This window comes from Sarcophilus harrisii, chromosome 5 (assembly GCF_902635505.1).
Source record: "Sarcophilus harrisii chromosome 5, mSarHar1.11, whole genome shotgun sequence".
Lineage (NCBI taxonomy): Eukaryota > Metazoa > Chordata > Mammalia > Dasyuromorphia > Dasyuridae > Sarcophilus > Sarcophilus harrisii.
In genome coordinates this window covers 193314435-193341824 of record NC_045430.1, presented here as the reverse complement: position 1 = coordinate 193341824, position 27390 = coordinate 193314435, and the positions used below count along the sequence as shown (strand labels likewise).

General features: G+C 37.1%; 1 protein-coding gene across 2 annotated transcripts; it reads right to left on the bottom strand.

The window, feature by feature from the left end:
- Positions 1-238: 238 nt before the first annotated feature.
- Positions 239-25404, bottom strand: LOC116419411 (TRPM8 channel-associated factor 2-like). 2 transcript variants are annotated; one of them, XM_031939302.1, is made up of 8 exons: positions 25261-25404; positions 22516-23153; positions 7688-8676; positions 7176-7267; positions 5627-5840; positions 4124-4363; positions 2226-2563; positions 239-1661 (listed from the first exon to the last, which is right to left on the bottom strand). In XM_031939302.1, the coding sequence occupies exons 2-8, from the start codon at positions 23136-23138 to the stop codon at positions 1407-1409; spliced, it is 2751 nt and encodes a 916-aa protein (XP_031795162.1). In that variant the 5' UTR covers positions 23139-23153; positions 25261-25404; the 3' UTR covers positions 239-1406. The 2 variants fall into 2 exon arrangements, with proteins under 2 accessions (XP_031795162.1, XP_031795163.1); XM_031939303.1 differs by having other exon boundaries at positions 22516-23150.
- Between the last annotated feature and the right edge of the window lie 1986 nt (positions 25405-27390).

The following is a 27390-nucleotide window of genomic DNA, read 5'->3' as shown; positions in this document are numbered from 1 at the left end:
GAACCCCATCTTTTATAGGAAGTCTTTCCCAGATCCTCTTAATTCTAGTGCCTTTCCTGATAATTTATTCTATTTATCCATGTGTGTACTTGTGTGTATGTGTATGACAAACACATTCATATTTGCATGTTGTCTCCATTAGATTGTGAATTCCTTGAGGTCAGGGTTTGTTTCCCTCCTTTTTTCTTTATTCCCAGTACTTATTATAATTCCTGCCACATGGTAGGCACATAATAAATGTTTATTGATTGATTTATTGAGGTCATCAAGAAATGGATAGAATTTTTTTTAGTTTTTTCACATTCAAATAATGAAGCCATTGTTTCTTTCTTCATGAAAAGGATATTGGCAGATAGAATGAATTGATGGTGGCAAACCATAATAGATTTGGTTATCATATTTGTGATTTTACAGTACTTTTCCTGTAGCTTAAGGCATACTCCAGAAAATTTTAATTTAAATTAAATTTAAAATTTAATTTAATATCCTCTTTAATGGACTGGATTTTTCTGAAATTTTCTGAAAATGCACCTTAAAAACTTAGAGAAGGTCCTGGGTATCACATAAAAAGTAGGTTTTGATTATAAAAAATTATAAAAGAAATGACATATCATCCCAAAAGTCTTAATGCAGTATAAGCTTTGAAAAGTTTAAACTTTACAACATTTTGCATATAGGAGCTATCATAATATGAACTAGCCATGACAAGTTAAGAGCCTGCTGAGTCTTATGATAAATTTACGTCTCACTTTGGGACCATATCCAGATATTCAGAACAATGGATTAAAAATAAAAGCTCAGATAAAATATTTTGGATTCCTAAAAAGACAAGTTGAACCTGTCTCAGGATCAGGAAAGAATTTCATATTATCCTAGGTTTAGAGTCGACTTTTAAACTCTAGGACTTTAGAGATCATCAAGTCCAGTTCTGTCATTTGAAAGACAGGGAAATTGAGGCCCAAAGAGATTTAGTAACTTCCTGTCACAGAAGCACTACATGGCAAAGATAGGATTCAAACCAAAGTCCCAACTCCAAATCCAATGCTCTCGGTATTATAATATTGGTGAATAATAGCACATTGAAATCAAAAACAGCTGCCCAGAGAAGGAATAATTGATACTAATTTGTAATGCGTTCTAAGGCCTCTTTTGGAGACAGAAGAGCAAGTTTCCATATGGATTTCTCATTTTCAGATAGGTGACATACTCCTGATAACTTAACTCCCTTAACATCCTCTGGTATCTTGAACACCAAAGATGATCAATAAATATTTGCTGTTTCAATAGGGCTGACTCACTGCATAGATGCAGTACTCTAGAGAGTATTTCCCTCTCAATTTATAGATTGAGTTTTAGAAATGGTGCTATATCCTGCCCCCAGATTCATTCAACCTGATGGGAATCCCTTAATTTTGCATGAGAAGGTATGCTTTCATGGGATTCTCTTGCCACTCAGGGAGGCAGGCCAGGGAAGCAGCCACCTCCTCCTCGACAGGCCAGCCCCAGCTCTGGAAGAAAGGAGCCAAATTCCTCTGTACTTGATGAGAGAACTGTTTTATCCACATGTTCATCTTGCCAGGATTGTTGTTGGGCACTCCTGATAAGGTCTGATATTTCATGAAGATTTGTGTAAAAGGTTCCCAGCCAAAAGCCTCCTGTAGCTGGGAGAGGAGAAAGAGAAAAGGGGTCAAAAATAAGGGTCTGAGTTTCCAGAGGCAACCTAGCATGTGAGTAGCAATGACTCCACTTCATTGCTCCCTTTTGAATATTCCTACCATTTGAATAGAATTCCCTCCTCTCCACACCAAACATCCATTTAGACATGATCAATTGGTCTTATTCTCTACTCTCCACCTTGGGTAAATGCCCGCTTTCAAGAATTCTTAATTACTCTAATGGAAATTAGACCTTACCCTAATTTTGACATAATAATATTATACAATATAATATCACAATGAAAGTTTTCTTGTTTTCCCCTGCAGATAGGTGACATACACCTGATTACTCCTTTATCCCACCTATAATAAATTGAACATCAAAGATGTACTATAGATGGTGTTAACAAAGTAGTAGTCAGGGTCTTTGTAAGCATCAAATGAGAAAACCTAAAAACACTTTGGAAAACTTGAGGCACTACATAAATGCTAGGGGAGGAGTAATAATAGTAGCAGCAGCAGGTAATAATAGTAATATTTTCTCCTTCTTCCCCAATTAATTTCCAGTACCTGCAAATAAGTCTCCAGTGCTGTCCAAACACTCCATTCTTTCAGGGGAGTCCCTTTTCTCAGGTATTCTTTTACTCTTGTTTCCCTCTTTGAGGGAGTCAGGGCAGGGTGAGCCCGACTCCGGTGGATGCCTAGCACCATCTCATGTACATAGACAGACCACAAGTTGCAAGTAGCCTCAGTTGTATGTGGGGGGAACTCCCAGACACCTCGTTGCTGATTGTGGCCTAGCTCATGGATGGGACCCCAGAGGCCATTACATTTTATTTTCTTCTCATTGACTAATTCCTCTGCTGACTTCTTGTGGCACATTACAGGATATCCTGAATGCATCCAGCCTGGGGAGTGAAGAAAGGAAAAGAAGACAGAGATTTCTGGATGTGAGGGTCCTGTTTGCCACCCTAGGTTACTCTCGAATACATCTCTCCCCTGGGTTATCTCATTCCCAACATGCTCACATAAATATGAAAATAGATGGTTTCTCTTTGCTTAGCCAAAAATAGGGAAGAAAATCTCATTCCCTATTTTACCCCACTCATCCAGCTCCAACTTCTCATCTTTCACATAAAAGTTATATTGTTTCTGTATACTTAAATATTTTATCATTTTTGGAATTTTACACCAGATACCATAATGATCCATGTATTAATTTTTTTCCTCTCATAGAAACTAAGCTCTATGATGGATAGGATGCTGGGCCTGAAGTCAGGGAGCCCTGTATTCAAATCTGGTCCCAGACACTTACTAGTTATATGACCAGGGACAAATCACTTAATCTGTTTTCTCAACTCAAAAATGAGGATAATAAAAGCTTCTTCTCCTGAGGATAACATGAAATATAAATGGAATGGGGCAGCAAGGTGGCGCAGTGCATAGAGCACCAGCCCTGAAGTTAGGAGGACCTGAATTCAAATCTAGTCTCAGACACTTAACATTTCCTAGCTGTGTAATACTGGGTAAGTCACTTAACCTCCAATGCCTCAGGGGAAAAAAAAAAAAAAATATATATATATATGAATGGAACTTATAAAGCATGTAATACAATGTTTGGCACTGCACAAATACTAATTATTATTTTATACACATTTACACATTAATGTATCACAATCATAACTTTGGAAGATAAGAACAGTGGGTGATTTTACTCTCTTATAATAATTCCAGTTATTTTGTGAAGTGTCCTAAAGGTAGGAACTATGATTTTTCTTTCCTGTTTTTGCAGTCCATGCTGCAGGTCTCTGAAATCAACGATTATCCCCTTAATCCAGTGGTTCTTTCTGAAATTATCTCCAGTTTATCCTGAGTCAATAATTTTTGTATGTGGTTGCTTACAAATTGTTTTTCCTCATTAGGATATATGGGTCCTGGAGCAGAGAGACTGCCTTCTGACTTTCCCTTTATCCTTATCACAGTTAGAACAGTGTTTGGTACACAATAGGTGCTCAATAAATGCTTAATGACTTGTTGACTTGACTATACTTCTTTCTACCTAACTTCTAGCCACTCTTCAAGTCCAAGCTCATTTCCTACACCCTCCAATGACTATTCTTTAATCATTTCTCTACATACTGAAACCCTCCTTTGACATCATAGCAAATTATTTTCTCTAGCAAAACTCTGTGAAAGCCCCTACTGTGTACATAGAGACATACAATACATGCTTACTGATTAAGCCAGAGAAAGATGAATTAATGAATGCTGTTATTGATTTTTGTGTCCCCTTTCAAATTTGAATGTTGTTTTTCTTATATCTTCCTAACTAATTCACAATCCTTGCTTACTTGTACTATCAAACATCAGACATAACGTGTTGAATAGAGAAGATTAATAAATATTTGTGAACTTTGAATTGATTTATCATGTACAAAGCCTTCCATCCCAGCCTCCAGAACACCCACCAGCTGAGATCTGTACATCAGCTACAATCCTCTCGGGTCGAGGGAAAGGGAAGCTTATTGATGCAAGTCTGGCCACGGCTCCCATCATATCATCCCAGAGATGAAGCAGTGGCTCTGGGTTTTCTAGGTCTTCAAGACATTCAGAAGGCACTGTAAGGATGATATTGTCTGTTGCCAGTTCCCCCCAGGGCACTGGGTGATGGCGGATAGAGCTCTTCCACTCTTCCAGAGATGTCTCCCCTAAGGATAGAGATTATGGGGTTAATGGGCCTGTTATAGAATCTGAGAGATCATCATCAGCATATTCCTGAAGAGGAGAGGAATTCCCTTTTCTCTTTTCCTGAGAAGTTGTCATTCAGTCTCTTTTTTTTTGGAGAATTCCCACTTTTGAATAATTTGCTATCTCTCAGGACAATACATTTCACATTGAAGCAGATCTAATTGTTATGTCTTTTCCACTTACATTGAGGTAAAATTTGTCTCTAAATTATGCTCACTCTTTGTAGAGTTTTTATTCTCTGGGCCCAAACAGACAAAATACAATCCAAATTCTATCTAATGGCCTTTCAAATATTAGAAAACTACCATATCCTTTCAAGTCTTCTTTCTTCCAGGTTATATACTTATAGTTCCTTCAATTAATCCCCATATAACACTCTTTAATCATTTGTCATCTCAGGTCATCTTTTGTCTATGGTAAAGCTAATTAATGTTCTCATAACAAATTTAGGAAAGACCCAATATATGAGTTTAGTTACAGTGGATCTATCACTTCACCCCTTCTGGACATTATATTATTTTAAGTCTTTAAAATTTTTCTACTTTCTAAGACTGAAAGTTGAAATTTTTACTTCAATGGGGAGGAACACGAAAGGATTAGAGAGTTAGGATAAGAGACTTTAAAGGTGCAACAGGGCTTCTTAATCTTTGTGTGTGTGTGTGTGTGTGTGTGTGTGAGTGTGGATGACATGGGCCTCTTTGGAAGCCTGGCAAAGCCTATGTACTTCTCAATTTTTAAAATATATTAAGCAAAATACATATCATTAGAAAGGAAGCCAATTACACTGAAATACAATTAGAAATATATTCTTAAAGAATAAGTTTATCTAGTACAACTCTCTCATTTTACTGATGAGAGCTTTAAAATAAAATGATTGACATAACAAAGCTAGTAAATAGCAGAGTCAGAATTTGAACTCAAGGCCTTTAGTTTTAAATTCTGTTCCTTTTCCTTCTAGGCATCCTATCCCCATTCCTGCAGACAAAAGGAAAATCCCAGGTCACCTCTCTTCATGGTCCTGTGAATTGTCCATGAACACAAGAAATTCTCTAATGCCCCTCCCTTAACCTTAAAATAGGTCATCTCTTCCTTATCCCCCAAATACATCATCTTCCTCTTTACCAATCCAAGCTATTCATTATTTTATTTGTAACTTAGTTCATAATCCTTTCACCCTTTGCCCAGCGACCCTTGGCTTTAGTCTTCATGACGCCTTCACTCACCCAGCTTGAAGTATGGAGCAGGCACGGCTCCAGAGATGGTGACTGGCACAGGACCCAGGTTACTGCCCTTTGGCACAAGTATATAGATGAGGCCCCCCCAGAGGCAGGAGACTGACAGCTCTGGTCTGTCCAGGCAGCAGCGATGAATTACCACGGGTGCTCGGCAAAGCTTCTTGGCCCCACTGAGATCATCAGAGTGGCAGCCGATTTGTACCTGAGAAAGGGAGTTCATGAGCACAGGTAGCAACCACTGGCAAGCACGACTGCTAGATCATGTATCAGTGTCTTTCATGCAAAACTAGCCTGAAATTATGGGCATTTCATAGGTAATGACAACACTCCCAACAGTTCATACATGCTGAATGATTATCTAGGCTTAATAAAGATTCACAAAATCACGGGTAACAAATCTATGATGAGATATTAAGGAAAAATAGCTTGTTTTGATTATAATTCTAATCTTCAATGATGACACTGGGGATGAAACCCACCAGAGCTCCCACTCACTGCATATCCTTTGCTGTTTAAAAGACACTTTCCGGCAGCTAGGTTACCTAGTGGATAAAGCACCAGTCCTGAAGTCAGGAGGACCTGAGTTCAAATTTAATCTCAGACACTTAACACTGCCTAGCTGTATGACTCTAGGCAATTCACTTAACCCTAATTACCTCACCAAAAAAAAAAAAAAAAAATACACTCTTCTAGGGAAGAATCTGGTCAAGGGAATAAATCGTTACAATACCTGTAGGAATGAAGGGAGGGATAAGAAGAGAAAGAGGGAGTTTAATCATAATTATTGGTTGCTGTGGAGCTGTAAACTGGTAAAACCATTCTGAGATTTTGAACCATGTTTAAAAAACAATTAAACTGTACAAATCTTTACTTAGTTATACCAATACAAAATGTGTACCCTGAAGAAACCAAAGAAAGAAGAAAAGGAAAATTATAAAGTAGCTCTTTCTGCAATAAGGAAAAAAAAAACTACAAACCAAAGGGAAGTACCCATCTACTGAGAAAAATGAATAAATCCATCATTTATGAATTTAATTGAATATTACTTTGCTATAAGAAATGAGCATTTTGTATAGCATCTGGCACATATTAGGCAGAAAACTGGGAATACTTGTACAAATTAATGGGATGAATTTAGCAAAACCAGTACAATTTAGATAGCAACATTATAAAGGAAAATAGTTTTGCAGGAACTTTGACCAGTGCTATACACTAAGATTCTAGAGGAACAAAAAGTATTGTCTACCTCCTGAACAGATGAGCTCAAGATATGGAATTTAATGTACATTTATGACCAGTGTGGGAATTTGCTTTGCTTAAACATGGTTTCTTTTTTTTTTTTTCAACTAGAAGACAAGTTTGGGGAAATAGAAAACAAATACTTGTTTAAAAAATAATAAATTTTAAAGCAATATCACAACGATAAGGAATATTAGAAGATAGTAGTGGTAGCTATAAAGATTACAAGGCTTAGAGCAAGGAACAGTTAGGAGTAAGTATATACAGCAGAGGCAACAGACAGCCACAGGGGAGTTACCTGTAGGTCAGCAGACACAGCACTTGGCATTCTGATGTATACAGTAAAGCCTGCAGGGAGGTAGAGTCCAGTGCTCACCCATGTAGTATCATCTGAAGAGAGACATAATAATTGATGGAATTCTTCTACCCAAATCTCCTCGTTCTCCTTACCTTTCCCAGATCTCCTACACCACCTCTCAAAACCTCCAAGGACACACCAATGGTGCTCATATTCCTCTCTAAATCGCTCATACTACCCCCAAGAGCTCCTCTATCCTCTTTCCAGAGTCCCACATTTTCTTCTGGAGCCTTCACACCTCCTCCCAGAGACTTGCCATCCTCTCTTTAAACCTAAGATATCCCAATCTGCTTTCTATTCGTTTACCCTCTAACTCCCTCTAAGTATTCCCAGTAACTCAAGCCCCATCATCTTAAAGACACAGGCTCTTCTTATGGCAGTCTAAGTCCTGTGATTCCTCATCTAGCCCATTCTTTCACAACAATCTATTAGCCCTCATCCTCGATCTTTACCTGGACTGGTACCATTGATCTCCACGGTGACAGGGGATCCTGGGGAATACAATTGAGAAGGACAAGTCCCGTTACTAGCTCCGTGGACCAGTGAAAAGCAATCTGTCCCAGTTCGAGTAAGTTCAGTGGCCACACAGAGCAGTGTAGCCTCACAGGAATTGCTGTGCACAGGATGATCCTCACTGACATGGGGGATGCCAGTTTGCTTGAGCACTTTCTTTAAGAATCTGTGCAGGGAGGCATAAGCGGGGACTCCTTCTGCAGGAATCTTCAGGAAGGCCCCACAGTCCCTCATTAGCTTAGAATGCCAGTTTTCTGCCAAGGCTTTGTCTCCTTTTACTTCATCTTGGAAGTGAGACAATGCTAAGCGGAAATGATAGTTCCTTTCACTGGGCACAAGGACAGGAAACCGTCCACTTTGGAGATAGTAACCTAGGATGCTGAGACCAAAGGGGTTGAGGATGTGGTTTCCAGGATAATCAGCCACAGCATGCTTGCCAGGATTCTGGGAGGCCCACCACCAGGATTGGCCCCCAATCAGTAGCCCTCCACCCTCTGCCACAAACTCATGCAGCTTCTTTGCCTCTTGGTCACTGTAGGCTGAGCAGCAGTAAACACTCAAGCCAGGGGTCAGATGAGATTCTAGGCTGCAGTTCAGGCCTCTATCAGACAATAAAGTAAATAGTTTTTTAAGATTAGTGTTAACACCAATTCTGCCTGCTTGTCCTCCTGTTAGCCAGATAACAGCATTGAACAGAAAAGGGCCCAGTTTTGGGGCACAGAGCATGCTCTCATGAGCAGCAAGTACCACTCGACCCTGGCCATAGCGGGCAGCTGCCAGGAAGCAGTTAAGTGAAGAGTCTAGCCCGAGAGGGAAAGCCAAGGCTCCATGAACCAGAAGCTGAGAAGGCTGTCCACCAGTATTAATATCCAGCTCTGTGATTCCATCCAGGAGTTGCTCTTGGTCCTGAGAGAGTTCCTCCCCAAACCTGAAAATAAGGCGTTTGTTCCTATTAGTGGTTAAAGGAATATTGCAGAACAGGGAGATGGGGATATTCCTGAAAAACACACATAGTTAACCTACATGAGTCATATTTCCTGGGCCCGTTATATGTAGGGACCTACTCAGATGCAATCATAGAATCTGAGAACTGCCAAGGATCTAAAAATTCATCTAGTAATAGCCCAATCAGAAGCATATATCCCTGGGGCACTAGGTGACACAATGGATAGAGCACCAGCCCTGAAGTCAGAAGGATCTGAGTTCAAATCTGATCTCAGACCAGATTAACTTCCTTACAGTGTGACCTGGGTAAATCACTTAATCTCAATTGCAGAGGAGGTGGAGGAGGAGGAGGAGAAGGAGAAGCACATATCCCTCTAAAATAAAAAGAGGTCATCTAACCACTGCTTGTACTTACTAAGTTTTGAAAAAGACCATTGGCATTGCAGTGCCAACCATAATGATAGGTTTCTTTCAATGTCCTATCACCACTGATTACAGAAATAGTGGGTGCAAAAGTGACAGACGGTTGCCATTACTGAATTGCATACAGAATTATACCCCAAGAGGCAAAACTCTCTGAAGAGTGACCAACCTAACATTTCATGCTCTCTAGGCTGACAGGTAGGATGCCATGCATCCAGCCAAACAGAATGATATATTTTACAGATTTTAATGATAATAATATTTGTATTGCAAAAAAAAAAAAAACAAAAAAAACAAAAAAAAAAACTTTCTTTACAATGAATTGACATCTGTAGAGGGCCACAGGTAGTAGGGGAACTCTGAGTAAGGTATAAGACCCTTCAGCCCAGAGGAAACCTGCTAAAAATATCTGGTTTGGCTCCCTATTATCCCTTTGGGATTTCTCACCTCCCCACCCCCTTCCCCGAGAAGTCAGGGAGGGCTTGACCACCTGTGTTTTACTTGAAGCAAGGATACTTACAGCAAAATGTGATTTTACTCACTGTGATTGATGAGATAATGGTTCTCTAGTTCACACATACTTAGTGTGATATAATGATGTAATCACTCTAGTTGGCATATACTTAGTGTGGTGTAATGGTGTAATCATCAGGTATTTAAGGGCTGAGAGGACTGGAGAGATCTCAAACTTGGACACAGAGAGGAAAGACTCAATCACAGAGGAGACACAGAAGACAGAGACAGAAACAGAAACAGAGATCATCCCGGTGGCTCTCCTGCCTTCATCACTCCTCCACCTAAGACCAAAGCTTATCCAGAGATCCTCCAGAGAGCTAGTCCGAACATTACAGACATCTTGTTCAATATAATTTCTGCCATGTTTTTAGTTTTGTCCTTTGCAACTAAGGCAACATAGATTCTCTCTTCTATATGTCAATTCTTCAGCTACTTGAAGACAACTATCACGCTATTGTATTTCACCTACTATTTCTTCATTCAAAGAATTCTTGACTTCTTTAACTTGTTTTCCAGTGGCATATTTTCCATCCTGATCACTCTTTTTTGGACTTCAGACAATCTGCCAATTTCTTTCTGCATCAGTACATTCGAGTCTTCCCAGGTTACTTGAAACCATTCTTTTTTTTTTTTTTTTTTTTTTTTAAATAAATTCTAATAGCTAATAATACTGAACCAAAGTCATTATTACCAGCCTTTTTTTTCTTTTAGAAAAATGGTTAGAACAAGGACTAGTATTTTTAAAAATGTATTTCACTTGTTCCTTCCACAAATGTTCTTTATCATGACTAAGTTCTTATAGGCTATGTCAGAGAAGAAATCCTAGAAGGTTCTATTTAATCCTGAAAGGAAGGTTCTTTCATTCATTCAAAGTTTAGTACACTAAGCAAGGAAAGGCATAGTTGGCCATAAAATTTTTGTTTGTTTGTGAATTAGATTAGAATGGAAATAGTACTTAAGCCTCCAGTATTCAGGGCTGCTTTTTTACAAGTGGAAGAATTGTGTTGAAGGAGGAAGGAGGCATTAATAATTACATTGTCTTGAGGTTATCTTAATGAATATTTATTCATCTAAATGATGGTTCTCCTAAGCAATGATCCTGTTCAAAAACAAAGTTAATACTGGAAGAAATGAAGTCATCAATATTAAAATTTGTACTATCAATAAAAGCAAAAAACACTTTAAAATTTGCATAGGATTCTGTGAAGATGTCAGGGGAGGAGAGAAAATTCTAAGCACTCCAGATTTCTTCACAAAAAAACATAACCAAAAATATGTGGCTCAGAACAAACATAGTCAAGTAAGAAACAAATAAAACTTGGGGGAGGATAGAGGTCCTCCCAGAACAATCTCAGAAGGAAAAAAAAGAAAGATCCTACTATCCAGGTCTCACCAGTATAAAGTATAAACACCTCTAGGCTAGTTCTATAGAAACAGTGAGTAGGGAGTCCTGGGGTGAACTGGGTTCATAAGTACTTCAGACCACAACTGCAAGAACTTTCACCTCCAGGAAAGTATAGGGAGTTGGGGGTCTGAGCCCAGGAAGACTGAGGGAACTTCTGCTGATTAGGAAGCCAGGCCCAGTTATGCTGCTGTGACATAGCCCTAGGGCAGAAAGAACCATCACACCCTGTGAGTGCAGAAGTTGCTTGTTGTGGGTACTTGCAGCAGAGTGGGAAAGAAGTGAAGCCAGAGATACCATCTTTCCTCCTCCCACCCCAAGACTAAAGGTGCTTCTAGTAATAATTCTCATTAAAAACAACAACAACAACAACAACAACAACAACAACAAATTCCCAGCAAATGAAGAGCATAGGAACTTAGTGTGGAAATAGGAAGACTGGTAGTGGTGGTGGGGGAGAAATTCATCTTCAGAAGTTAAAAACAAAAGCCTCTTCTTTCCCAAAGGATCATTTAAATGGCTACGTGCCCAGAAAGAATTTAGAGAACTCAAAAAAGAATTCTTAAACAGAAAGAATTACAGAAGAAATTTTTTTTTAAAAAATTAAAAATAAATAAGAATCATCCAAGAAAAATAAGATTATAGGAAAAAAAATTAAGCCACTAGAAAAAGAGATATGAGTACTAAGTAAAAAAAAATTATTCTTGGAAAATTAGAATTGGCTGCATGTCATAAATTTTGTTATGTTGTCTCATTATTATCATTCTCTTGGATGAAATTATAGACTGCAAGGACTGAGTGTGGATTACAACACAGTGTTTTCACTTTTTTATTGTATGCTTGCATTTTGTTTTTTTTTCCCTTTTTGATTTGACTTTTCTTGTGCAACATAATAATTGTGGAAATATGTATAGAAGAATCACACATGTATAACATGCACTGCTGTCTAGGGAAGGGAGTGTGGGGAAAGGAAGAAAAAAATTTTGGAACACAAGGTTGCAAGGGTAAATGTTGAAAATTATCTGTTCATATGTTTTGAAAATAAAAAGCTTTAGTTCAAAAAAAAAAAAAAAAGAAAATTAGAATTGGGTAAGGGGAAACCAGCGAAGCTATAAGTGACCAAAAAAATAATAAAACAAAATACAAAGAGTGACTAGGAGACAATGTAAAACATCTTATTAAGAAAAGAAAATCTAAGAATAAATGTACCACCTGAAAGCTGTGACCAAAAAAAGAACCTTGACACAATAATACAAGAAATAATCAAAATCAGTTGTCCTGGAATAATAGAACATAAGGGAAAATAGAGAAAAAAAATCTACCAATTACCACCTCAAAGAGATCCTACCCATGCATATGTCTGGTAAATTAAAAACTATAATAATAATAATAATAAAGGATTGAAATTAATAACTGGGTAGCTCAAAAGAAAGATTGAGGCAGAGCTGCCTAGGAAAAGATAAAAATAGTAATTATGCTAGGTACACAGGAAAAAGTAACAGAGGCATTAGAGGAAAGAAAAAGGCTAGTAATTCTGAAAACCTACTCATATCTGGAATGTATTAAATAAAGAATAATATATATATATATATATATACACACATACATCCATCTATATGGAATAATACACACAGAGACACACACACACATATATATATGTATATATATATATATGTATATATATATACACACACATACATCCATCTATATGGAATAATACACACAGAGACACACACACACACACACACACATATATATATATATATATATATATATATATATATATATTTATGCCATGAAAGTATAGCACCTTCCAAAATCCAGAAAGAAAGAAAAGGGGAGGGAAATAGGATAAGATGAGATATAGAAGGGTGAGGCAGAGGAACTAGGTGTGTAGATTTCTGGGAAAGAGATAAAGGGTAAGGGGGGGGTATAGTAGGGTATGTAGATTTATGGGAGTGGGGCAGACTGAGATAAAGAGGGATGGAAAGAATGATATAAAATAAGATAGGGTCTTTATAGAAGGGTGATTAGATTAATGAGAATGGTAATGGGATAGAGAGAAGGAAAGAGTAGGGGGACAAGATAAGGGAGGGATCCAAGAGGTTAAGAAGCAGCAAAGCAAGTTAAAAGTATAGAATTGAAGTAGAAGAGTTAGCAGAGCTAGGTAATAAGAGATATATACAAACACTACAATAAGTATCTGGAATTGAATTTATTACGGAAAAAAAAGTAGGAAAAAAGTATCATTGATCTTGGACAAAATCAAATTTAACAATTCAATCCAATACAATTTACATTGTATGTCATATTAATTAATTTTTAATTACTATTTTAGATGCATGTTTACATATATATATATAAATATATATGTATATACATATGGATGTAGATGTGTGTATGTGTGTATTCTTTTTTTCTTTCTTTCTATCTATCTCTCTATCAATCTATCCATACTTTAGCCTATTTAGGAGAGGTGAGGGAGATGAAAGGAGCAGAAAAAGATTCAAGTAAAAAGTACACAGTAAAGAACAAAAGAATAATCTAAAAGGAAGTAATGAAAAGGACAGTCATGAATGTAATTTTTCCTATTATATATGTTTTGCTGAAATGGAAATTTGTTATTACATATTTTGAATATTCCCTGATATTCTACTTGGCACATGGCAATGTTTTGTTTTGTTTTTATTTTCCTTTTCTTTTTTTTTTCTATTTTTTTTTCTTATTTTGTATTTAGTTTTAAATAAATAAATAATGAATTTGAATATAAATGGGTATCCAAAATCAATAAGAAACATTTCATGGGGTATTTGGTCATCTTACCTTGCTCAGTCCATGATGAGCATAAGGAAATAAACCACCATAAAGATAAATCATAGCATGATACATTTAGAATTAGAAGGAATCCTAGAGATATTGTAGATAAGGAAATCAGGGGCCCAGACTGGGAAAGGAACTTACCCAGCATTACAAAGCCAATAAGGATCTGAGGTAAAATTGAAACCTACCTCCTCTCACATCATATCCAGTAGTATATGCCATATCCCAATCTGCCTCTTTTGTTATAGCTACATAGCTGCATAAGCAATAACTTGTATGTCAACAGAAAATTTAAGAAGTAGAAAACTTCTATGAGGAACTTGGTAAAACGCACTTCAGTGAGTCAACATAAACATTCAGAAATCACAGAAATTTGACAGCTGGATTTTACCTCAGTGGTCATGTAGTGTAGTGTAGTTCATGCATAGAAGGAAATATTAACATGCTAATGGTTATTCTGATTCTGCCGAAATATTTCTGTAAGGGGAACTCACCACTTTTCAAAGTAGTACATTTCATTTTTCAAAAGCTATATTTTTCTTTAAGTAAAATTTGCCATTTTGTAATTTCTTTTCTTTATTCCTGGTTCTCCATTCTGGGCCTAAAGAGAACTCTTCTATGAGAGAAAACTTCAAATATTTGAATGCAACTATTGTGTCTGTCCATATCCTGTCTCTTATAAGATAAACATATCTAATACCTTTAGCCTGTCCTCATATGACATGCATTCAAACTCCTATATTGTCCTTATTTCTCTCCATTGAATACTCTAGAGTTATTAATGTCCTTAAATTATGGTGTTCTATGCTGAACATCATACTTTAAAAACTGCCTGGTGAAGACAAAATACTGTGGGACCATTGTTTTCTTATTTGTAAAAATTATGCACCTCTTAAAATGGACAAATGACATTTTTAAGGCTACTACATCCCACTGTTAACTAAAAAATTGAGTTTATAATCTAATATAATTTCCAGATTTTTTGATTGTCCAATGTCAGCCATCTTTTAAACTTGTGAATTTACTCTTTGGTACCCAGATGTATTCATCCCTATTGAATTTCATCTTATTATTTTCATTTTATTGAGATCTTTTTAGATCCAAACTACTGTCCAACATGTTAGTTCTGTGGTATCTTTAGTTTTATTAGCACAACAATTAATCTTTATTTAAGTCATTGTTAGAAATAATCCTTAGATTGTAGGTCTTGGAGTACTTCATTGGACAGTCCCTTTTTCATTAGTGTTGAACTATTACCAACTATACTTTGAGATCATGTTATGAACTCATGTTATTGTATTATCATCTTGTCCATATCTTCATTTTTTTCCACAAAAAAATGTATGAAATACTTTATCAAACATTTTGTTAAAATCAAGGTAAACTCTTATCAGTGCATTCTTTACATCTACTAATTTAGTAATTCTATCAAAAACATGAAGATAATTTCGTAGTCTGACATGTTCTAAATGAAACCACATTGGCTTCCTGTAATCAACACTTCCCCTTGAAGATATTCAACAATCATGTCTTTAATGATTCATTCTAGATTTTTTTCAGGAATAAGAATTTGAAGACTCCTCCCTTTCCTTTTCTTTAAATTATCAAATTTTATTTGTTCTCTAATCTTGTGATACTACTCCTTGTAGTACCTTCCATAATCTTTCAACTATCACTAGCAAATTAATAAATATCTCTGCCAATTTGTTTAGTGTCCAAGGATGGTGTTCATCTAGATCAGGCAACTTGAATTCATCAAAAACAAGTAGCTATTCTCATTCTCCATCCTTTTATCAGTACTATTTCCCTGTTAATTTTCTCTCTTCTGTCATTTCCAGTGCAAAGAACATTCTTATTAGTAGATAAAACATAAGCAAACCAATACAGCAATTCTGCCTTCTTTTTGATATTTGGCATCACTGTCCTACCTACCGCAAGTAAAAATCTTAATCCTTCTTCTATCCTCCTTTTTTCCTCTTAACACAGCTAAACAAAAATCTTTTTATTGTTTTTAGTTTTGTTTGCTGGCCTCAGCTCATTGTTTAGCATTGCTGATTTCTATTGCACTACATAAGAATTTAATGAAAATGAGAACAAAGGAAAAGATGTAACTTGAAACTAAAAAAATGAAAGAGACCAAAGAGTCTGTAATACAAAGTCCTGTAATAATAGGATGTTCATATAGCATTTTACATATATCTCCTCATTTATCACACAATAACCTTGTGAAATAGAATCTATTTTAACCCCCTTTATAATAAAGTAACTAGGACACAGAGAGAGACAAGGTCACATAGCTTGTAAGCATGAAGCAGAATTTGAATCTAAGATTTTCTGATTCTAGATGTAGAACTTTATGTACCAAATTATGATGTTTTTCCTTAAGAGGAAGAATGCTTAACATAAAATTACTGCTACTTAAAAGTTGTATTGTATTGAGCAATGAATTTGACATTAGAAGAATAATTTAATTTGGATGCTAATGTAACTTTTACTTCTAAATTTATGATTGTAAAGTCCAAGATATTGTGATAAAAATGAGCAATACACAACATTTTTTCATGAAATTCTACATGTCATTTTTGTTGTTTACTCATTTCAATTATATCCAATTCTTTGCAACCTTATTTGTGGTTTTCTTGGCAAAGATAACTTGACATTTTCCTCTCTAGCTCCATTTATAGATGAGGAAACTGAGGCAAAGTTAAATGACTTTTAAATGAGTCACCAATAAGTGAATGAATTTTCTTGACTCCAAACCTGGTACTTTATCCACTATACCATCTACTTGCCATGCATCACCTAGCTGCCCTACACATAATATTGGTTAATTAATAGAAAATGATTGGTTTTCAACATGGAACTCATTTCAGAATCAATTAAGCAGTTAGCTTAACTAGCTAGCTAGCTAATCCCAGTCCAGCATGAGTCTGGACTCAGGAATATTTGAACTGAAATCTTGCCCCAGATATTTATTAACTGTATAACCCTGGATAAGTAATTTAATCTCTGCATCAGTTTCCTTATCTATAAAATGTGCATAATAATAACAACTATCTCCAGGGGTTGTTGTAAGAATTAATGAAATAATATAAAGAGCTTATCATGTATTTAGCACACAGCAAGTGCTATATATAAATGCTAGCTAGTCTAGTTATTGTTATGTCTGAAATATGATACTTTAGGGGCTTTCCTCAAAAGCTAGCATCCCACTAACAGTTTATGAAGGATGCAAACATGTAGAGAACTGTCTTCATCGATTCAATGAGTAACAATATCCAAGTGAGTCAGAAAACAAGGAGATAGATATTAATCCAAGATTTTATCAGTATTATAGAGGATCACCTATGGAAAATCTAAAGGAGAGAGGGTTACCCTATCAATTGCAAAGTGCATCTATCGCTCCTGTTTTCAAATAGTATTGTATTGATTTCACAGTCTGAAACTGCACTGAGTCTCCTCAATGAGATCCATAGTCATTAAAAAGGTTTATAATAATAATAAATAAGCATCTATAGAAGATCTTCTATGTTCTAGGCACTACACTAAACTCTTTACAAATATTATCTCAATGAATACTCACAACTCTGGGAGGTAAGTGCCATTATTATCCCCAGAAGCAGGCAAAGGTTAAATGGTTTGTCTGAGACTCAGCTAGTAAGTGTCTGAGACCAAAGGATAGGAGTTCCATCTACTACACCACCCAATTGCTATTAACATAGCAATCCACCATCATTGGGGAAAAAAAGGGTATAAAGTATGAATATTGCCCTTATTATTTCATGCAGCTGCATATATAACTCATTATATTAGTAAAAAAAATTGGCCTCTAAGCTATTTTTTGATATTAATAACCTATAAGATAAAAAATTATCAACCAGCATTCAGTTCTTCATGGTCAAGGCCTAACTGCATTTGCAGCACACAGGTGCTCAAGATGAATAATGAGTTTAGCCCAAAACTGAATAAGAAATTGAGCCGGGGTTAGATTATCAGGAAATTGGATCTCTAGAACTTTCACAGGATGATTTAGAAAAAAATAATATTGGATGTCAAATCAGGAAATCCAACTTTGACCCCACCCAAACTCTGCTACTTAAAAATTGTGTTGCACTGAGCAATGATCTTGACCTTAGAAGAATGGTTTAATTTGCATTTTAATGTAGCTTTTACTTCTAAATTTATGACTGTAAACTAAGATATTGTGGCAATGGCAGAAGAAAATAAAATTAGAGATTATATGCGATAGGCATCTGAATGCAAGAGCAAAGTAGACCAAGGAGCAAAAGGGCAGTGAATTCCTCCATATCTCAAATTGGGATTCAGAGGTTACCAAAATTTTTTTTTTTAAATAAGGAAGGGTTAAGGATACTTTGGCTCCTGAACCTACAGGTTTCAGCTCTAATAAATTGTTCTCTCCTTTTCACATGTTTTACCAGAATTAACCACGTTGCCCTGCTTCTATGCCGGGAAAATGCATTGTCACTTTCTCAGTTACAGACAATAGAAGCTATTGTTTATTAGAAAGTTTTACCTTATATAAGAATTGCTAGATATTATACTAAAGGTTAGAGGCTTTCTGGGAGGGAAAACATTAATCTTCCCCTTCCCCCCATCATTGTTAGGATGCCAATGAATTTTTTTTTTTAATTCTTTAGCAAGCCAATACTTTCCCCTAAACACCCTGTTCTTTTACTCCACTCATTTTGCTGCGGCCACCCACAAAAATGAGTAAAAGTCTGCCTTTAAGGCTTGAAGGATCATGTCTCTACACCTCAAGTCAACCTACTCAGCCCAGCCTAAACCTATAATTGTCTTAAATTGTAAAACAACACATTCTAAGTTGTTAAAGACCATATTTGAGTTGCCTAACCAAGTAGCTTTCATTTATTACTTTGGAATAAATGACCTCTCCAATGTGTTTCAAGTAAAATAACATTTTCCCAGAACTAATTTCTAAAACTAGGTAAGCTATGCCCATACAGGACAAAATGAAAGTATAAGGGAATCACATACAGAGAGTTAAGAACTCATCAAAGGTGAGGGGATTAATTAGGGAAAATTCACCAACATGGAGTAGATTCTTTTCTGACAGTAAGAGGTTGGTTAGTAAAAACTGGAGTCAGTGGGATTGAAAAGTATTTTGGCACAGTGGAAAGGACACCAGATTTGAGGTCACGAGACATGGATTTCAATCCCACAATCCTTTACTTGAGGGTCTTTGTGTAAATCACTTAATTAACTCGAATCTCAAGATCCTTTTCTGTAAAATGAAGGGACTGCTGAAGGTCTCCTTTAGCTCTAAACAAATGTTTTTCCCCTAACTGCTTAAGGAATAAAATAGAAGTCAGGCAGCAGTAAGGGTTCCATGGGGACTGGGCCCTAACAATCATGCTCATTGTGTCCACTACAAATATATGCTATCAAATTTTCTAAGAGCACCTAATTAGGTCCCATCAGCATGATACCAACTTCCCGATTGCTCAACTAGAGAATCTTGACAGACAATTTGGAAAGTAAGATTTACCTAAGATTAGGGAGCTAGAGAGTGGAAAAACAGGTTTGGTTCGCAGAATAGGACTCTTAGGAAACTGACAAGAAAATGGATTTTTGAACAAGATCAAGAAAATGTCACCCCCTGCCACCTTGCCATAGAATAAACATAGAATAAGTGAGCTTTCAATCAGATGCAGAAATAATGTTAAAAAAAAACAACTTAAAATGATTTACTGATGACACTAGAATGTTAGAAAACTGCCTAGAGACAACAAGCTCAAATGTAATTGTCAGTAGTGATCATCTCAATTTAGAATTCCAAAAAAATCTGGGTGTGTCCTAGAATTACTTTAGGGGAAAAATGACTGATGGTTAATAAAGTACCAGCCAATCTCCTTTCTGACAATCTTTAAGTTGCAAAAGAATGTTAAGGAACAATACAGGTATAACATGTCTTTCTGGAATTAAAAATGTACACAAAAATGAATGCTAATTGATTCACTCCATTCTGTTGCTGAGTAATACTGTTCCTTCCAGCCGTAAAAGATAGTTTAGGACAGGGGTCCTCAAACTACGTCCCACCAGCCAGATTCAGCAGCTGAGGACGCTTATCCCCATCACCCAGGGCTATGAAGTTTCTTTATTTAAAGGCCCACAAAACAAAGTTTTTGTTTTTACTATAGTCCGGCCCTCCAACAATCTGAGGGACACTGAACTGGCCCCCTATTTAAAAAGTTTGAGGACCCCTAGTTTAGGAGATGGCCCATCTTGACATCAGACTTCCCACCCAATTTTACAGATTAGGAAACTGAAGCAGAGAATAAATTATTTGCCAGAAGTGACACCTTTAATAAATGTCTGAGGCTTTCAATCCAGGTGTCTTCCTTTTGATACTACATCATTGGAATCTCCCCTGAGCCTGATTGATGGTAGATTGGCCTTCAAATGTGGCTGATCAAATCCTCTCAGACCTTTAGTGAATGCCAGGTGACAATTACCTCCAGAAATTTTTGACTGGAAAAACATGTGTCATCTCAATGAGGTCTTTACTGGCTTGGCCTCCTCATTGGCAGAACAAATCACCCCCAACTTTGATGAGAGAAAAAGCAAGGAAAGATGACCATGTCTCTGGGGAAAGAGCCAGATCTATTTATAGGGTAAATAAAACCTAGGGTCCCAGCCTAGATAGATCACCTTCTTCAACAAGTTTGGGAGAGGTCTCTTGACCTAGGCTACAAAATAGTATATTACAATTTATTATTAACAATCAAATGATACAGCATCAATATTAATTTTCCTCAATTTGAATCCAGACATCAGCATTCTATCAACTATACACTTAGCTCCCTGATAAACAAATGTTGTATCCAAGTCCTGGGAATAATAATTGTTTTTGACAGTCCCCTCACCCTTCTGTCCCCTTCATTTCCAGCATCTTAGCTCCAACTGGCCTTGTAGTAATGAACATCATTTCTTTGTCACCAAGATCCTTCAGTTTGGGCATCTTTCTTATGGGTTCTTCCCAGTGACCTTGAGGAGGCCTATACATCTATTTGTACTTGTGAACCAGATTCCAGCCATGTCCATTGCCTTCTTCTCAGGGGAGTTAGACAGCACCTTGTTATGGTCAAGCTAACAAGTTAAATATCTGCTTTGACTTCTACAGAACAATTTGCAGAATCACATAATAACCAGATGCATTTTGACCATGTCAAAGAAGAAAAGGAGCATTACACTTCATAATTCTGGAGCATAAGCATCTCTTAATCAAACCTAAGACAGACTTAGCCATTTATTGTTTTAGTTGCCACAGCACAATGTTGACTCACGTTGAGTTTACAGCTCACTAAAAACCCAAAAGATTTTTTGCTGAAGAGCTATGCAGACAAAATTGACTCATTCTGCATTTCTGAAATTGATTGAACCCAGGTAAAAGATTTTATGTTTATCCAGAATAATTTCCCTGTTCTTGGATTCAGCTCAATGTTATAGCCTCTATGTAGCTTTTTGGATCCTGACTTTGACAGGCATGCCATCTATGCTTTTATCCTGATTAAAATTAAATTAATTAAATTGAAACTGAATAAATGTTGAATAGTACACAGCTAGGCACAAATTTCTAAAATGCAACAACCAGAATACTCCTTCTAGCAAGAAACCATTAATCACTACTCAAATCTGACAGCTTAAACCAATTTTGAATCCATATCTTTTTGTCTTTTCTACTAGCACATCACCAGGCACCCACAGCATTTGTGAAATGATTCGCTAATGCCTACATATATCCTTTCCTTAGATGTAGCTAAGAGGTGCTGTGGATAAAGTATTTCAAATGGAAAAGGAAGACCTGAGTTCAAATCCCACCTTTGACACATCATAGTTCTGTGATCTTCAGAAGTCACTAAATGCTGTTAACCTCAGTTTCATCTATAAATATGAAGATGTAAGGAGATACAGGTACAGATAATATCTATAAAACACTTAAGATAGTGCTTAGCTGTCCTTAGTAGGCACTTAATAAATGCTTGCTCTACCTGCTCCAAGAATACAAAAGGAAGTAAATTTAATCTGGCATAATCTATTCTTGATGAAGCCATACTAACTCTTTATAGTCATCAATGCCACATCTACACATTCACTATTTAACTTGGGGAACAAATACCAATCATCCTGTTAATGAAATAACCTAGAATTTGGCTAGGGATTCAAGTCAAGATCACTGGCCTAAATAGTATGCAAATTAAACATTCTTCATTTTTTTTGAACATCACAATAATGTTAGTCCACAGGATTTCATTCTGTGTTAACTAATCTTTTATTCAAAGATCCTTGTCAATTGTACCTGGCATTTTCATATCTAGATGTAAAATACATCTGGGCCCTAATGACTTAAATTCATCAGAAACACAATCACTATGTCCTGATTTATTTACTCACTTCCTTCTGTTCTCTTTTCTAAAATGGACACTGATATTTATATGGCAATGATCCCAGGGATCTACCTCTAACCAAATATATTAATTATGGATTTCCAGTTACTCTGTCCATAACCTCCCTGTCACCTAAGAGTTCGAATGAAACTTTTTCTCCTCAAAATATCGTTCTAATTCTTTTTCCTTAAAGGAATCTTCTTAGTAAAATCCTTGCCACACCCCTGATACTCACCTGAGTGTAAGTGGAATTTTAGGCACTTTCTTAGAGACTTTGAGGAAGCCTGTATCTCCAAAGGCATCAGTGAAGTACACACCAGCTACACTGGTCACCTGGTTCCCAGGGAAATTGGACAGAACCTTGTCACGTCCATGTTGACTTGCCCAATACCAAGCTTGGCCCCCAATAAGTAAGCCCCCACCATTTTTCACAAATTGAATCATCTCTTTGGCCAAGGTGCTGTCATAGGCATTGATGCAGTAAACTCCAACAGAGTCTTCAAGGCCATTCATAATTTGTACCTCCATTCCAGAGTCATGGAGAATGCCAGCAAGAGGTTCCACAGATGTGTGCACCCCAACAACAGTTCCTGGTCTCTGGTTGAGCCAGCCCACAGCATTGCAAAGAAACTGAGCCAGAATGCTATCTTGCAGGTAGCCTTCATGGGACATGACTACCATGCGACCCTGGCCATATTGTGAAGCAGCAATGAAGACTTGGCCATTCTTATTTACCAGGACTGGGAAGGCAGCTTCACCAATCAACAGTAGTTCACAAGGGACAGGGCCACTGGGGAGATTCCAACTGTTCAGCCCTTTTACTAGGACCTCAAAATCATCTGATGGAGACACCGCCATGGCTTTTTTAGCCTGCTGTAGGGAGAGAAGCAAAGTTTGAGACTGATGATATAGTCCTAATCTTGCCCCTCCCTCCAGTGAAACTTGCACATAATAAATGCTTAATAAAAGCTTACATAATTTCTAGGATTCCTTATTGATGTACCAGTCTCAATAAATGAAATCAAGTTAATCTGACATAATCTGTTCTTGATGAAGTCATTCTGGCTAATTTTATTCATCAATTCCATTTCTAGATATTCACTATTTAATTTTCTGGACATTTACTAATGATCCTTTTAATAAAACATTCAGATTTGGGCATAGGAATTAAAAAAAAAAAAACCCTCACTAGCTCGTTTGCCTCACTAGTGGGCAAATTCCCTTTCCCCTCCCTTTTTATAAAATCAGGAAACATTAATCCTGTAGTCCTCTTTCCCAAATAAGTACTGGAAAAGAAAGATATAATCAGCAGCAACTCTTTGGTTTACATAGGTTCATTTGTAGAAAGAGTTTTAAAGATTGTAATTAATTTCTCCTCTTACCAGGAAATTCCCTGCCACTCTATAAATGAGAAAAATAAAGCAAGGAACCTCAGTCACAGTCATCAGGGAAGGAAATAGTTGATACCAAAGAGACTGAATTTTATCCATGTCCTTAAAAGTTGCACTCAGCCAAACACTGATCTTCTTCTACTTAGTTAATCCAGGAAAAAGAAGGAAAGGGGACAAGCATTTATCAAGTGCCTATCTGGTACCAAGCTCTGTGCTAAGGGCTTTATAAATATTTAACTTAATCCATTCAACAACCTGGGAGGTAAATCATATTATTATTCTCATTTTACAGCTGGGGAAACTGAGGCAAACCACAGTTAAGTGGCTAATCCAGAAAAACACAGCTAGTAACTGTTTGAGGCTTAATTCGAACACAGATCTTCCAGCCTCTAGACTCTATGTAGTGTAACCTAGAAAAGTTTAGGGGATAAAGGAAAGGACAATCAGCTCAGAAATAACTCCCATAATTATCACCCCAGGCAGAACAGAAACTGTACTAAAAGCTCCCCAATAGGATTCTAGGAGAAGGAAAATTAGAAACAACCAGGATTTGCCAGACTCACTTCCCCAGATGCACTGGAGATGTGCACATCATATATTACCTCCTACCCCATATTTACTCTCTCTTTAATTCCCCTTAATCTATCTCCTGTCCCTCCTGCTCTCCTGAAACTGCATTCTCTAAGGGCATCGCTGACTTCCTAACTGTCAAGCCTCCGGGACTTTTCTCATATTTCCTGACCTCTGTGGAATAGCTGCTACTTTTTTTTTTTTTTTTTTTCTTACCATGGACTCTTTCTTTCTTTTTCCAGGACAATCCTTCACCTGGTTCTCCTACCACAGAGACAATTACTAGTCTGTTGGAAGAATTTCAATGAGATTACTGAGTCCATCATCTCCCACCTTCCCTACCTACAATTGAGTCATTTTACAGACTGAAAATGATGAATGGAGCATAAGAAAAACTGACTTGACCAGGCCTCAGGGCAAGGGGTGGTTGACCAGAGTAGCCCTGCTCTTTTGGGTCCTGGCTCAGTGACCTTTCCACTGCATTCTGCTTGTGTCTCCAGGATCATAGATCCCTAGGGCTAGAAGGAACTCATCCCCTCATTTTTATAGATAAGAAAGCATCCATTAAGGAAATTTCTCAGGATCACAGGAGAGTGTGTCAGAATAAGCATTTAAATCCATTTTCTCTGACTGTAAATCCTATAATAGTCCTGTTGTGCTTCTTAGCTTGGGAGTCCAAAACTTGTCCTCAAAAATGATTCTATAATGTTCTGGGTAGGGGATGAGTTTCAGACTTTGAAAGAGGATAGTACATAGTTGGCAGAAGTCAAATAGATCATTAGAGCAGAAGGGCAAATATAGACAGAGACAAACCCCTTTCACCTTTGAGGGTACAGAGATTATTCATTTATATACACATTCCCATTGGCAAGGCCAGAGGTAACCCTCTGCATCTCAACACTGTTATTTGCTCACTTCCTATCTCACGCACGCAGCTCAGAAAGCCAATTTGCTCTCCTTTGGAGGGCTGGAAGGGGAAAAGCCTTCTGTCCAAGACCCAGAAAAAGGAGAAAACTCACATTCCTGTCTTTCAGATTCAGCTCCGGGATCACAAGGAGAAAGGAGAAGCCTCCGGAGAAGTGACAAGGAGGAATAAGTGAGACTAGAGACTTGCTGGCAGGAGGGGGTGTGTCTGAGAGTCTCCCTCCTCTCCACTTCCTGGTCCGCTTGGCTACGGGCCTGAGTAAGGTGGAGCCAGGAAACCGGAGCTGAAATCAGCAGAGCTCTCGGTGTTATTTCTGGGAACCTGATGTCTTTCAGGGATCGTGAGCCCAAACACAGTCCTATTTAATGAAAGGATAGAGGAGGACTGAGAGAGAGTGAGGGAGGAGAGGGATTGTGGGGAGAATGAGAGAGAGAAAAGAGGGCAGAGAGAGTGAAAGAGGAAAAGAGAGAGAGGAAGGGAGGAGAAAGGGAGAAAGGAAGAGAGGGAGAAAGGGAGATAGGGAGTGATGAGGGAAGATGAACAAGGGAGAAAAGAGAGGAGATAGAGAGAGGGAGGAGCAGAGGGGAAAGAGACAGAAGGAAGAAGGAAAAGGGGGAGAAAGGGAGGCAAATGGAGAGCGATTAGAATTCCCAAAATCTAAATCTTTTTAGTGGACTCCTGAAATGTTGGAGACAGCTTGGTCTAGTGCTAAATTTTTCAGTGTGAACATTTACACCTTGGAAAGGAATAAAAGCTAATGGGGCTTGATTTATTTTGTTGATGGACTAGACTTAACAAAGTAATGGAAAAATATTAATATTAAATAATACATTTAAAAGTGTGTCATTTGCATATTATCCCCCTTTCCTGAAAACCAGTTGTTAAGCATTTATCAGCACGCTATTACCTTTTGGCACACTGGTAGTATAGTAGAGCCATTCAGGGAATATTATCAAAAGCACAAAATAAAAATTAAGATTAAAAAGGAAAGTAATTATTTTTTATTTATTATATTTTAACTATCTTAAAAAAGAAAAAAAAAATTCCATGGAACCCAAGTTAAAAAACCCTGGATTAGATGCTCAATTCTGCTGCTTAATGCTTGTAAAATCATTTAAGCTTTTAAAGCCTCATTAATTTCCTTTTCTACAAAATAATAGCAATGGTTTACTATGTACTAATAGTAATATTTACTATCTATGGAAGGCAAAGTACTTGATATATAGTAGTCAACAATTTTTAAAATATTCATGATAACTTTATTATAAATTTAAAAGGAATGGCAAATTGTACCCAGATAAAAATAGGGTAACTTTTCATGCTATCAAACTCAAGTAAAAATTATCTGTATTGCCTCCATACTGACTTAGAAAACCAGAAATAAACATTATTTATATAATATTTTTATTTATTTTGTTAACCTTTTCCCAATTACATTTTAATCTGATTGGATAGCATTCCGTATTCTGCAGGCTTCAAGTTTGACATCCAGTAGGCCATGATGAATTAATTTTCTGCTGGTCCTAAACTCCATCATTTTGCTAAAGAAATTATCTAGGACCATCACATCCTTTCTTACTATCAGCCTGGAAGTATAAAAACAAGTCTCTGGGTTCTATAAGGTGAGCTGGGGTCAAGTTCTAGGCTAAGAACATTCTAGGCAGGCCTGGGATAAACCTGTGTCTCATTTGGGCCTCGTGACATCTCAAAAGGCAGTTGAAGTCTTCTCTTTCCAGGATACTCAAGAAGCAAGCTAACAACTAACCAAGCAGATTCAGGACAATATCACAAAAATATAACTTACTATGCACATATCTGATTGCTCATTGCATATATTAATCACTGTAACAGAAACTTTAGACTTAACACTTCTCAATGAATGTAATCAGATTTTATTAACTAAAGCATTCAAGCTGGACTCTCTAAAAACAGACCACCACCACCATTCTGACATTTTAAAGGTTCTAAAAAGCTTCTTATTGGATCAGGTGAAGTTTCCTCTCTGTCCAGGTGAAAGCCTCTGACTTCTCAGGAGAGAGATAGAGGAAGAAAAAAAAAAAAGTAGAGAGAGAAGGGGCATGGGAGCTGGAGAGGAGGAAGGAGAAAGAGAGAGAGAGAGAGAGAGAGAGAGAGAGAGAGAGAGAGAGGGAGGGAGGGAGGGAGAGGGGTAGAATACTAGAAAGAAAGCTCACTATGCATTGATTGGACTGTATTCAGGGGAAAT